General features: G+C 42.2%; 1 protein-coding gene across 1 annotated transcript in view; it reads right to left on the bottom strand.

Moving 5' to 3' along the window:
- The window catches only part of LOC143963779 (stereocilin-like), a 127897-nt gene that overhangs the window by 15558 nt on the left and 97832 nt on the right, over positions 1–14507 (bottom strand). The window contains exons 11-13 of the mRNA XM_077473508.1: positions 8339–8481; positions 8095–8243; positions 4623–4720 (exon numbers count right to left, since the gene is read on the bottom strand). Coding sequence (XP_077329634.1) covers positions 4623–4720; positions 8095–8243; positions 8339–8481 — 390 coding nt within the window. The remainder of the gene's footprint in view (positions 1–4622; positions 4721–8094; positions 8244–8338; positions 8482–14507) is intronic.

Genomic DNA, 14507 nt, shown 5'->3' with positions numbered 1-14507 from the left:
AAATTACGACCGTGTGTAGGCTCCATCGGACATTTTCCATCGGAATTTCCGTCGCACAAAATTTGAGATCTGGTTCTCAAATTTTCCGACAACAAAATCCGTCGTCGGAAATTCCGATTGTGTGCACACAATTCCGATGCACAAAGTGCCACGCATGCTCGGAATCAAGCAGGAGGAGCCGCACTGGCTATTGAACTTAATTTTTCTCGGCTCGTGGTACGTGTTCTACGTCACCTGCGTACAATTACCGACCAACTTTGTGCGTGTATCCAAGACAAGTTTGAGCCGACATCAGTCGGAAAAAAAATCCCATGGATTTTGTTGTCGGGATGTCCGATCGTGTGTACGGGGCATATACCTCTTAGGTCAACCAGGCTTGTAGTTATAAACACCATATAGAGGATATAGAACCTTCAACGATCCAGATAAGCCACGATCACAGTAGGGACTTTGAACGGTACTGGTCAGCAGTGTGTTCTCGATGAACGGGCAAATATGGTTCAGATGGAGAGAAAGACGGCCAGAGGAGATTCACATACTCACAAGTTGAAACCAAGAAGTGAAAAAAAGGTTCCACATAGTATGATAATGTTTTGGAATAGTTTTAATAAAAGAAAAGGTAAAAATTTTACACCCTCACTTTAGAAGCAGTCAAAGGCTTAAAAAGGACATGAAAAGAGATGGCAGAACTCGACCCGGCGCGTTTCGTCTGAATAGACGTCATCATTTTGGGTCATTGTCATGCTGGAAGAACCCCCATTCATGACCTATCTTCAGTGTTCTGGCTGAGGGAAGAAGGTTACAATACATGGGCCCCGTCCATTGGCCCCTCAATGCCGCAAAGTCGGCCTGTACCTTTATCAGAGAAACAGCCCCAAAGCATCAAGTTTCCACCTCCGTGCTGGACTGTAGGGATGGTGTTCTTAGGGTCATAGTCAGCATTTTTCTTCCTGTATGTACGTGATCAGGCATTTCCCCTTCTGTGCTGTCATTCGCTACAATACGAGCTGATCTTGGCCAATGATTCGATCAATATACACTTTTGGGGATTTTTTTTTTTTTAACCAGACATGTCGCAGAATACATTTTGGCCAAAATTTATGAAGAAATCTTCTTTTTTTTTCTTTTTTATTGCACATGTATTACAACAAAAAGTGAAAAAAACGCTCTCAACATTTTCAGTATTTTTTCATATATATATATATATATATATATATATATATATATATATATATATATATATATATAAAAACCCAATGGTGATCAAATACCACCAAAAAAAAGCTCTATTTGTATGAAAAAAATATTGTATAAATTGCATTTGGGTACAGCGCTGCAATTGCAGGTTAAAGTAGCGCAGTGGCGAATAGCAATAAAAAAAATAAAATAAGGCCTGGTCATGGAGGGGGTAAAACATTCCCGAGCTGAAGTGGTTATAGAGATTCTGCCACCAACAAAAAGAAAAAATTGCAGATAAAAGTACAGAAAAAGCAAGATCTTTTTCATTTGCAGTGTTTTTGCTTTATATATATATATATATATTTTATTCACTTGCAAAATGCCTTTGAACTATTTTAAGAAGAGTCAATTCCCTAGCACAGCCCCCCCCCCCCCCTCGCATGCCATAGTCCTTCTCATCTTCTGGGAGTGCCTAATACCACCACTCTGTGCTGGCCCAGCTCCTCTACCCCTCCCTTCACTTCTCTACATACAATTTTATGTAACACAGCTAGAATAGGAATGTCGCTTGAGTGACAGCTCAGAGTCTGCTGGGGCATTAAGGTGAAGAGGTATGAAAGGGTTAGGGTTAGGTTGTTAGGGCGTTAGGGTTTCCCCTTGAAGAACAAGGTTAGGGCTCAGGGATTGGTATAGGGACCTCCTCCAAAAGGTCAAAGTTCAGCAGGCGGGTCCCCAGAGGTCAAAGTTCAAGAGGCGTAGCTGATCCACCCCCACCAAAGTTTTCCGCCTACCCCAACTAAGTCTAGGAATGAACAAGTCGGAAACAAGTCACCCCTCGGTTCCGCCCCCTACCCACCTCCGAACACCGTCCTTTGGTTCCACCCCTTACCTAGAGAATACATAAAAATATAATTTCCTGGTGCAAAGTAGTTTGCATAGAATTTGCTAATGAAAGGCAGTAAAATGGGTCCCCTGCAGCCAGCAACAATAGATCCCCCACAGCAACCTTAATCCCCTCCCAGCAACAATACTTCCCCCACCAAAAGTTACCCCCAGCATCAATAGATCCAGCCCAGCAACAATAGATCTCCCAGTATGCAGCATCAATAGACTCTCCGGCAGCTAGCAACAATAGATTCTTCACAGCAACAATAACCCCTCCTCCCCCAGCAACAACAGATACCCCCAGCATCAATACATCCAGCCCAGCAAGAATAGATCTCCCAGTATCCAGCATCAATAGACTCTCCAGCAGCCAGCAACAATAGATTCCTCGCAGCAACAATAACCCCTCCCCCCAGCAACAATAGATCCCCCACCAAAAGATACCCCCAGCATCAATAGATCCAGACCAGCAAGAATAGATCTCCCAGTATCCAGTATCAATAGACTCTCCAGCAGCCAGCAACAATAGATTCCTCGCAGCAACAATAACCCCTCCCCCCAGCAACAATAGATCCCCCACCAAAAGATACCCCCAGCAACAATAGATCCAGACCCGCAATAATAGATCTCCCAGTATCCAGCATCAATAGACTCTCCAGCAGCCAGCAACAGTAGACCCCTCCCTTAACAGTAGATCTCTCCCATCAACAACTGACCCCCTCAGAAACAATAGACCCCCCCCCCAAAAGCAGCAATCAAGCTCCCCAGCAACAATAGATCCCACTAGCGACAATAGAGTCCCCAGCAGCCAACACCCCAGCACCCTTGGCACATACATTCAGTGCTGGAGGTGCCAGTACTGTGTTCCTCCCACGTTCCTACGAAAAAAAAGCCCTGATTAACCACTTGAGATACGCGCTATAGCCAAATGACGGCATTAGCGCGGATCTCCTTTTCCGGGACTACGTCTATTGACGTAGTCCCGTGTACGAGCGGCCTGAGCGCCCCCTGAGGGGCGCGCGCGGCGCGCTCTGTGATCGGCGAGTCCATGAGACTCGCCTGATCACAGATCCGTGCAAGGGGTCGATCCCGACCCCTTATCACGTGATCAGCTGTCAGCCAATGACAGCTGATCAGGTGATGTAACGGAGCCGGTAATCGGCTAGTATTCCTCCTCGCGCTGACAGCACGAGGAGAAAAAAAAAAAGCCGATCACCGGCGGCCGTGATCGGGACATCAGTCCCGATCACGGCCAGCAATGCAAGCGCCCACCTGCCCCCTGCCAGTGCCCACCTGCCCCCTGCAGTGCCACCCTAATAAAAAGTAAGTGCCCCCCGTCAGTGCCACCCAGCAGTGCCCATAGTGCCACCCAGCAGTGCCCACAGTGCCACCCAGCAGTGCCCACAGTGTCACCCAGCAGTGCCACCCACAGTGCCCACAATCTGCCTCAAAGGTGCTGCACCCCAGTGCCGCCCATCAGTGCCCAGCAGTGCCACCTATCAGAGCCACCTATCAGTGCCACCTATCAGTGCCCATCAGTCCCATCTATCAGTGGTACCTATCAGTGCCCATCCGTGCCACCCATCCGTGCCATCTTATCTGTGCCCATCTTTGCCCATCAGTGCCGCCTTATCTGTGCCCATCGGTGCCGCCTTATCTGTGCCTATTAGTGCCGCCTTAACTATGCCTATCAGTGCCGCCTTAACTATGCCTATCAGTGCCCACCAGTGCAGCCTATCAGTGCCCACCAATGCAGCCTATCAGTGCCCACCAATGCAGCCCATCAGTGCCCACCAATGCAGCCTATCAGTGCCGCCTAATCAGCGCACTACAATGAAGGAGAAAAATGACCTGTTTGCAAAATTTTATAACAAACTATTAAAACATGATTTATTTATTTTTATTTTTTTGCATCTTTTTTTGTTTGTTTAGCAAAAAATAAAACTCCGAGCTGTAACTAAATACCACCAAAAGAAAGATCTATTTGTGGGAAAAAAATGATAAAAATTTCATTTGGGTACAGTGTTGTATGCCCGCGCAATTGTCATTCAAAGTGCATCAGCGCTGAAAGCTGAAAATTGGTCTGGGACTGAGGGGGGTTTAAGTGCCCAGTAAGCAAGTGGTTAAGGTAAATACCAAATGCTAGGCTCGCGGTTGTGGCGTGGTATTCCCATTGAAAAAAAGCTGTTTTGCTGTCAAACAAGCAAAAAAAAAAAAAAGTATTCAGGAGGCAGCCGTGGATCCACCACAGATTGTGGGTGTAAATGAGCCCCGAGGATTACTTCTACAGGGATGCAGACACTGTAACTTTCTTCATTAGAACACTGAAAGTGCACCAGGTGATTGTTGTGAGCACAGACCCTCCCATTCAGAACTCAGTCTTAAAATGACACGGTGGAACAAACAGCTTTTTCTTCAGAACAGGAGACGGTCCGAAAAAATTTGTTTGTTTGTTTTTTTTCAACAGAAGTCGTTACATTTTAAATGCCTCCATTACTCAAAAATGTACCTTCAGGACTATTGTATGTTATGTGTGGTGAACTCAGAGCTGTACTTACTGCAAACTTCGTAGGTTGGATGAGGGACACGGCAAGGGGGGTGAGACCCTGAATCTGCTGTAAGACCAGAGAGGAGAGCTCCATATCATCCAGTCCAGCTGTTAGGAGAGAAGACCCAGGACATCAAATGTATGGCAAGAGGGGAGTACTACAACAAGGGAGGGCAGGGGGCACACACTACGGACAATGTGAATCTTAGAACTTACCTGTCCAGGGATCCCACCATGTCGGCATTGGAGCCTTGCGGCTTCACCGCCAGTTTCCGACTGTGCATGCGTGAGTCACGTGGCGCATTATGAATAACCAGCTTGTCTTTGATGCATTTTACAGCGTTCCAGTGCAGAAAAAATGCAGCATGTTCTATTTTTTTTCTGGAACTGGAACGCACTGGCTATGCCATTGAAAACCACATAACCTACTTTCCATGCGTTTTTTTTCTGCATCAAAAACGCATGAAAAGTAGGTTATATGGTTTTCAATGGACCAGTTCACACCAGTGCATTCCAGTTCCAGTGTGTTTCAGTTCCAGAAAAAAAAAAGTAGAACATGTTGCATTTTTTCTGCACTGGACTGTACTGGAACGCTGTAAAACGCATCAAAAACGCACTGGAACGCAACTAAATGCACCAAAAACACACTGCAACACTTGTCCTTATTTAGTGCTAGTTCACAACAGACGCAGTTCCGTTCAGTTACCTTCGCTTTTTTTCTGCAGTAAAAATGCATGCACGGTGTATTCCATGTATTCCAATGGCTCTAGTTCACACCATGCAGTCAGATCCTGGTGCAGAAACTGACCGGAAACTGACTGCATGGTGTGAACTAGAGCCATTGGAATACATGGAAGACACTGTGCATGCATTTTGTGCAGAAAAAAAGTGCATGGAACTGAACGGAACTGCAGCTGGTGTGAACTGGCCCTGAAGGTTAAGAAAAAAGAGGGGGGAAAAAAAGCACTGAACTGCATCAAAAACGTACCAAAAACGCATCAAAAAAGCACTGGAACGCATCCAGACTGCGTTTCTATGGTGTGAACTGGCCTTAAAATGATAACCTGAAAAGGCTTTTAAAGCATCACCTATGGAGAATTTTGGGTTTTTTCGCAACTCCATGGTCGTGCACAGCAAAGGCGTGCACATGGGGTGTGCCGGTGTGCTTGGGCACACCCTAATCACCCTGTGCGATGGAGATTGCCCCTGCTGACTGCCACTTCCCCTCCCCTGTGGCAGCTAAGGCTACAGAGAAAGGGACTGGGGAATCTCTGTCCTCTGTCCCCTTCTCTGTCTTAAAGGTGAGGCATCAGAGGTTCTGTTTAGACCACTAATATTTCACCAAAGCACCCCAATGGAGCTCCTAACAAATTGTAAAAAAAAGAAAATATTGTAAAAAAATAATAAATAAAATTGTAAAAAAACTAATAAAATAAAATAATAAAAAATAAACTACTGACACTAGACATGTGCACTGACAAAAAATGTATTTGTTTTCGTTTCATTAATTTTTTTAGTAATTTCAGAAATTAAAAAATTCTGAAATTACATAAATTCGGATTTTCAAATTTCCTAATTTCCAAATTTATAATTTTTCGAATTTAGAGTTTTCGGATTTCTGAATTTTCAAATTTCGACTTTACGAATTTTCAAATTAACGAATTTCAAATTTTCGAATTCCGAATTTCCAAATTTTCAAAATCCGAATTTCCGAATTTTCTGAATTTGAAAATTCAGAAATTCAGAAATCTAAAAATCAGAAAAAAAGAGAGAAAATCAGTAAAATGCCTAACTAGTAATACCTAACCATTAAATTATAGGTATTGGAATTTCCTTTCAAATTTGGCTGTTTGTGAAAGTAACGAATACAAATTTATCGGAAGTTACGAATTATCCGCAATAACAAATGCCGCATCTAAACAAATTAATAATAACAATAAAAAGGTTTATTATTATTATTGGTATTTATTATTATTAGATCGTTACATTCCATACATTTAGATACGGCATTCATTATTTCAAATTGTTCATAACTTCGGATAAATTTCTACTCGTTACGTTCACTAACAGCCAAATTTGAAAAGATATTTATTATTAGTTAGTTATTATTTCAGATTTTCAGGTTTTCTAATGTTCAGATTTTCATTCTTATTTTTGGATTTTCAAATTTAAACATTTTTTAACTTTTGAATTTCCTAATTTCGAATTTTCCATATATCCTAATTTCGAATTCTCCATATATCCTAATTTTGAATTTTTAATTTTCTGAAATTTTAAATATCCGAAATTCGAATTTCTGAATTTCCAATTTCCAAAATTTCCAATTTCTGAATTTAGAATTTCTGAAATTTTCAAATATACGAAATTTCCAATTTCCGAATTTTCGAATTTCCAATTTCCGAATTTAGAATTTCCAAAATTTCCAATTTCTGACATTTTGAATTTCTGAAATTTTGAATTTTTGAAATCTAGAATTGTCAAATTCCCGAAATGTTGAATTTCCTCATTTCGAATTTTCCAAATTTCACAATTTCGAATTTTTGATTTTGCGAAATTTCGAATATCTGAAAATTTCCAATTTCGGAATTTCCGATTTCCAAATTTCTGAATTTCCAATTTCCGAAATTTTCAAATTTCTGAAATTTCAAATTTTCGAATTTACAATTTCCAAATTTCCAAATTTAGAATTTCCGAAATTTCTAATTTCTGAAATTTTTAATTTCTGAAATTTTTAATTTTCCAATTTCTGAAATTTCGAATTTTCCAATTTCTGAAATTTCGAATTTTCCAATTTCTGAAATTTCGAATTTTCCAATTTCTGAAATTTCGAATTTTCCAATTTCTGAAATTTAGAATTTTCCAATTTCTGACATTTAGAATTTTCCAATTTCTGAAATTCTGCCCCACTGACAGCAATCTCTACCCTACTGAAAAAGTCCACTGCCCAATTGACACTGCTCAACTGACTGACACCATCCTTCGCCCTACTGACATGTCCATAGCTCTACTGACACCGCCAGTAGTAGGCATTAGGTTGCGCACACCTATGGCGCACACTTTTAAGACTTGACATGTTTGGTATCGATTTACTTTACTTTATATTTTATCCCTCAAAAAAATGGATAAAAATGTGTGTATTTGTTTGCATTAAAATTCTTTTTAGTGTATTTTTTCCTAAAAATATGCATTGGACGTATAACTTCTCCACAGTCTCCGCTTTCAGAAAATAAATGTTTTTTTTGGAGGGGGGGGGGGGGGGGGGGGGCGGGGGTTTACAGTCATTTGTAGAAAAAAATGCAGATTTTATCATGTGCGCAAAAAATTAAAAAAATGACAAGCGATTAAAGCTGAAAACAAAAATGCTCCCCTGCAGTCGGACTACCCTCGGCATCGGTCCAGCACTGCCCTGTACATGGGACATGGATCACAGGGGTGTCATCTCATTTATTTTCTTCCATCTTCAATAGTTGTTCTTTTCTCACCAGCCACGGATCCCATCTCCAGGAAGACTTCTTCTGTCCATCCGCTGACCGCTCCAAACATCCCACTTCTGGTGCAGAGCCGTGTGAGCGCGTGCAGTTGTTGCTCGGTGCATTGCAGAGCAAGCTGGCCGAGATACATGACTGCTGAACTACAAAGAGGAATAAAAGCACGGAAGAAAGCATTTTATATTTACAGTTATATCTACACTGCAGAGAATTGTTTTTAATGTAACAAACCACTCACCAGAATTCACTTGCTTGTATCTGTCCCATGTCCTCCGCTGGGAGCCCACATAGCGCATGCCCGAGAGTCACCAAGTACAAAGAGTCCAGAGCCTGCGCGGCCACGCTGTTGGCGCTCATAAATCCACCGGCTAAAATCTTCAGCTGCAAGAATCAAATTGGTTATTAACCACTTGACCACTGGGCACTTAAACACCCTTAACCACTTTCAGACCGGACCATTTTGCTGGTAAATGACCAGAGGTCTTTTTACACTTTGGCACTGCGCTGCTTTAACTGGTAATTGCGCGGTCATGCAATGTTGTACCCAAACAAAATTTGCGTCCTTTTCTTCCCACAAATAGAGCTTTCTTTTGATGGTATTTGATTGCCTCTGCGATTTTTATTTTTTGCGATATAAACGTAAAAAGACCGCAAATTTTGAAAAAAAATGATATTTTCTACTTTTTGTTATTAGAAAAATCCAATAAACTCAATTTTAGTCATACATTTAGGCCAAAATGTATTCAGCCACATGTCTTTGGTAAAAAAAAAAGTCAATAATTGTATATTTATTGGTTTGGGCAAAAGTTGTCACATCTACAAACTAAGGTACGTTTTCTGGAATTTACGCAGCTTTTAGTTTACGACTGCCTATCTCATTTCTTGAGGTGCTAAAATGGCAGGGCAGTACAAAACCCCCCCAAATGACCCCATTTTGGAAAGTAGACCCCCTAAGGAAATTGATAAGAGGCATGTTGAGCCCATTGAATATTTTATTTTTTTGCCTCAAGCGATTGAATAATGACAAAAAAAAAATATTTTTTTTTTTTTACACAAAGTTGTCACTAAATGATATATTGCTCACACATGCTATGGGCGTATGTGAAATGACACCCCAAAATAAATTCTGCTGCTTCTCCTGAGTACGGGGATACCACATATGTGGGACTTTTTGGGAGCCTAGCCGCGTACGGGGCCCCGAAAACCAAGCACCGCCTTCAGGCTTTCTAAAGGCGTAAATTTTTGATTTCACGCCTCACTACCTATTACAGTTTTGAAGGCCATAAAATGCCAAGATGGCACAAAACCCCCACAAATGACCCCATTTTAGAAAGTAGACACCCCAAGCTATTTGCTGAGAGGCATGTTGAGTCCATGGAATATTTTATATTTTGCCACAAGTTGCGGGAAAATTACAAACTTTTTTTTTTTTTTTTTTTTTTTCACAAAGTTGTCACTAAATGATATATTGCTCATGCATGCCATGGGCATATGTGAAATGACACCCCAAAATAAATTCTGCTGCTTCTCCTGAGTACGGGGATACCACATATGTGGGACTTTTTGGGAGCCTAGCCGCGTACGGGGCCCCGAAAACCAAGCACCGCCTTCAGGCTTTCTAAGGGCGTTACAGTTTTGAAGGCCATAAAATGCCAAGATGGCACAAACCCCCCCCCCCCCCCCAAATGACCCCATTTTAGAAAGTAGACACCCCTAAATTTAGGGGTACACTAGTGAGACTAGGTAATAAATGGCGGGTGCCCTGAAACTATAAAAAAATAACTAACCAACCAGCGTCACCTGTAACAGTTATATGGTGATCACTGGTGAAAGGGTTAACTAGGGGGCAATCAGGGGGCTTTATGCGGTAGTATATGGGGGTCCCTGGCGCTATAAAAAGCTGCGGCGAACCTAAATACCTACCTGCCTAACTAGCGTCACCTGTGACACTAATACAGCGATCAGAAAAACGATCGCTTATTAGGCTGGGTTCACACTGGAGTGATGCGGGAACGCCACGAATGCGCGGCGGGTTCCCGCATCGCATGCCTCCCGGCAGCAGTTCACACTGCCCTATGCGAACTGCTGGGAGTGTCAGTGAAATGTTAATGACACCCCCAGATCAGTTCGCATATCGCAGTGCGATCTGCAAACTTGGATCGCATGGTGTGAACACCCATGCGATCCGATTCTGCTGCGGACCAAAAAAAGGGTCCCGTGCGAGTTTGCGGCGGGTGCGGCGGGTGCGACACGAATTCAGCCATACTATCTGTATAGCTGAACTCGAATCGCACAGAGATCGGATGTGATTTGCACTGCAGTGCGGTGCGAATCACATCCGTTCTCATAAACCGCTGCAATGTGAACCCAGCCTTAGTGACACTGGCGACGGGGGGTGATCACGGGGTTAAACCTTTATTGGGGGGGTTAGGGGGGTACCTTAGAACTAAAGGGGGCTAACCCTAACTGCCCTAACAGTTATTAGTCACAAATGACACCCGCCGGGTGATCAGGGGGTTAAACCTTTATTAGGTAATAAATGGCGGGTGCCCTGAAACTATAAAAAAATAACTAACCAACCAGCGTCACCTGTAACAGTTATATGGTGATCACTGGTGAAAGGGTTAACTAGGGGGCAATCAGGGGGCTTTATGCGGTAGTATATGGGGGTCCCTAGCGCTATAAAAAGCTGCGGCGAACCTAAATACCTACCTGCCTAACTAGCGTCACCTGTGACACTAATACGGCGATCAGAAAAATGATCGCTTATTAGGCTGGGTTCACACTGGAGCGATGCGGAAACGCCGCGAATCCGCGGCGGGTTCCCGCATCGCATGCCTCCCGGCGGCAGTTCACACTGCCCTATGCGAACTGCTGGGAGTGTCAGTGAAATGTTACTGACACCCCCAGATCAGTTCGCATATCGCAGTGCGATCTGCAAACTCGGATCGCATGGTGTGAACACCCATGCGATCCGATTCTGCTGCGGGCCAAAAAAAGGGTCCCGTGCGAATTTGCGGCGGGTGCGGCGGGTGTGGCGGGTGCGGCGAATGGCTGAACTCGAATCGCACAGAGATCGGATGTGATTTGCACTGCAGTGCGGTGCGAATCACATTCGTTCTCATAAACCGATGGTGTTGCGCTCCACATAAAATAAATTAAGTCTAATAACACAATTAATAAATAATCTCATAAAATCTTGAAAACGCACTCATGTGATTAAAAATAAAAATCACTAAATAATCGCATAAAATCTTGAAAATGTGCTCATGCGATTAAAAATTCCATTAATTCTAAAATAAATACCAAGTGAATAATACAGTGCTTGAAGCTATTTCCTACTAATATTCATAAAATGAAGAAGCTAAAATAATCTATATACTCGTGATAAAGTGACAAGAAAAAAATCGCAAGTCTTAAAATTATCAACAGAATCGTGACATCAAACAAATCTGTGTCAGTCCATGAAAGTGCATACAAGTGCCAGCAATATGTGCAGAAAAGAGTATATATAAAAATATACAATAAAAATATAAAAAAACGGTGTATGAAAAAATTATTATCACAAAATGCAAAAGATAGTAGTCCAGCAAACGTGATAAAAAATGTCTCTAAATAAGTGTACAAAGGCTAAATCATAAAGTTCATGCAGAAGATGAAATAAATCCACGCTGTGCTATGTGAAGAAATGAATCCTATGAACAACCCCGGGATGGTTCCACCAGTGATTTTTTAGCTCCTTAAACGTGGGTGCTCACACACTGAGTGCAGTGGGTACCTTATGAAGTCACGTGATCAATGACGATACGCGTAGGATTGGCCTAGGAGGATACCGGAAGTGACGTCCGGGGTACGAACGAGGAAGCCGTTCGTTGTTTGTTAGGAAAAAACCGCTTGATTGTTACTGTATAAGTGTGAGTACCCAGGACTTAGTTCCTTTTTATAATAAAGCATTTGTGTGAACGTACTTCACTATTGGAGCACCCCTCTTTCTTTCTTGGGTCTGATTTGCGATCCCTTGCGGAATATCTGGAGGAAAAGGTTTTGGGGGCGCCCATACTACATTTAGGATATACACCGCAAAGTGTTGAAGTTCCCCTATACCTACTGAGGATATACACCCCATTTGAGGACACAACTGCTGCACTGGAGTATTTTGCTGTCTTACTGACAGCAGTGAGGTAAGGTACCCACTGCACTCAGTGTGTGAGCACCCACGTTTAAGGAGCTAAAAAATCACTGGTGGAACCATCCCGGGGTTGTTCATAGGATTCATTTCTTCACATAGCACAGCGTGGATTTATTTCATCTTCTGCATGAACTTTATGATTTAGCCTTTGTACACTTATTTAGAGACATTTTTTATCACGTTTGCTGGACTACTATCTTTTGCATTTTGTGATAATAATTTTTTCATACACCGTTTTTTTATATTTTTATTGTATATTTTTATATATACTCTTTTCTGCACATATTGCTGGCACTTGTATGCACTTTCATGGACTGACACAGATTTGTTTGATGTCACGATTCTGTTGATAATTTTAAGACTTGCGATTTTTTTCTTGTCACTTTATCACGAGTATATAGATTATTTTAGCTTCTTCATTTTATGAATATTAGTAGGAAATAGCTTCAAGCACTGTATTATTCACTTGGTATTTATTTTAGAATTAATGGAATTTTTAATCGCATGAGCACATTTTCAAGATTTTATGCGATTATTTAGTGATTTTTATTTTTAATCACATGAGTGCGTTTTCAAGATTTTATGAGATTATTTATTAATTGTGTTATTAGACTTAATTTATTTTATGTGGAGCGCAACACCATCTATTTACTATTTACTGTCACTTTGAGGGGAGGGTTTGCACCTCTGTCGGTGTTTTTTGCTGCAACCACACCAACCTGCTCTAACTTTACCACTATAGCGCGAGGATAACCTACCATTACTACGTTCTCATAAACCGCTGCAATGTGAACCCAGCCTTAGTGACACTGGCGACGGGGGGTGATCACGGGGTTAAACCTTTATTGGGGGGGTTAGGGGGGTACATTAGAACTAAAGGGGGCTAACCCTAACTGCCCTAACAGTTATTACAGTCACAAATGACACCAATGCAAAAAAAAAAAAAAAAAAAAAAAAAAAAAAATGACATTGGTGTCACTGTGACTGGGGGGCAGGGGTAATTGGGGGGGTGATCGGGGGGTAAAGGGGGGGTGTGAGTGTGCCTGGCATGTTCTACTGTGTGTGGGGTGTGTTGGTGCAACTCACCGATCCGCTCTCCTCCGTGTCGGAACGAAAAATACCGACACGGAGGAGAGAATACATCACTTCCTCTCCTGTGTTTACATTACAGGAGAGGAAGTGATGTCACCGGGGATTTCCATTCGTCGGGAGCGATCGCGAGGGGGTGGCCATGAATGAATGGCCGTCCCCTCGTCCGGGATCGCTCCCGAACGAAAACCGACCGCCGCAGGCACCGGGCGGGGGCCCGATCGGGCCCCCGACCCGCGGGAGGCAAAGGACGTACATGTATGTCCTTATGCCTGCCCGTGCCATTCTGCCGACGTACATCGGCGTGCGGCGGTCGGCAAGTGGTTAATAACCAGACCAATTTTCAGCTTTCGGTGCTCTCACATTTTGAATGACAATTACTCAGTCATGCAACACTGTACCCATATGACATTTTTGTCCTTTTTTTCACACAAATAGAGCTTTCTTATGGTGGTATTTAATCACCGCTGGGTTTTTTATTTTTTGTGCTATAAAAGAAAAAAGACCGAAAATTCGGTAAAAAAATGAATTTTTCTTTGTTTCTGTTATAAAATTTAGCAGATTAGTAATTTTTCATCATACATTTTGGCCAAAATTTATACTGCTACATATCTTTTGTAAAAATAAGTACAAATTGGTGGATATTATTTGGTCTTTGTGAAAGTTATAGAGTCCACAAGCTATGGTGCCAATATCTGAAAATTGATCACACCTGAAGTACTGACGGCCTATTTCAATTCTTGAGACCCTAACATGCCAGAAAAGTACAAATACCCCCCAAATGACCCCTTTTTGGAAAGAAGACATTCCAAGGTATTTAGTAAGAGGCATGATGAGGTTTTTGAAGTTGTCATTTTTTTCCCACAATTCTTTGCAAAATCAAGATTATTTTTCCTTTTTTCTTTTCACAAAATTGTCATATTATCAGTTTATTTCTCACACACAGCATATGCATACCACAAATTACACCCCAAAACACATTCTGCTATTACTCCCGAGTGTGGTGATACCACATGTGCGAGACTTTTACACAGCGTGGCCACATACAGAGGCCCAACATGCATGGAGCGCCATCAGGCGTTCTGGAGCACCCAGGACAATTCTGACATTTCTCCCCTACATGTAAAAA

The sequence above is a fragment of the Lithobates pipiens genome, unplaced genomic scaffold, assembly GCF_037356315.1.
Source record: "Lithobates pipiens isolate NorthernLeopardFrog02 unplaced genomic scaffold, aLitPip1_a1.2 Scaffold_8, whole genome shotgun sequence".
Taxonomy (NCBI): domain Eukaryota; kingdom Metazoa; phylum Chordata; class Amphibia; order Anura; family Ranidae; genus Lithobates; species Lithobates pipiens.
Note: the sequence above shows the minus strand (reverse complement) of the source record. Positions and strands in the feature narration are given on the sequence as shown.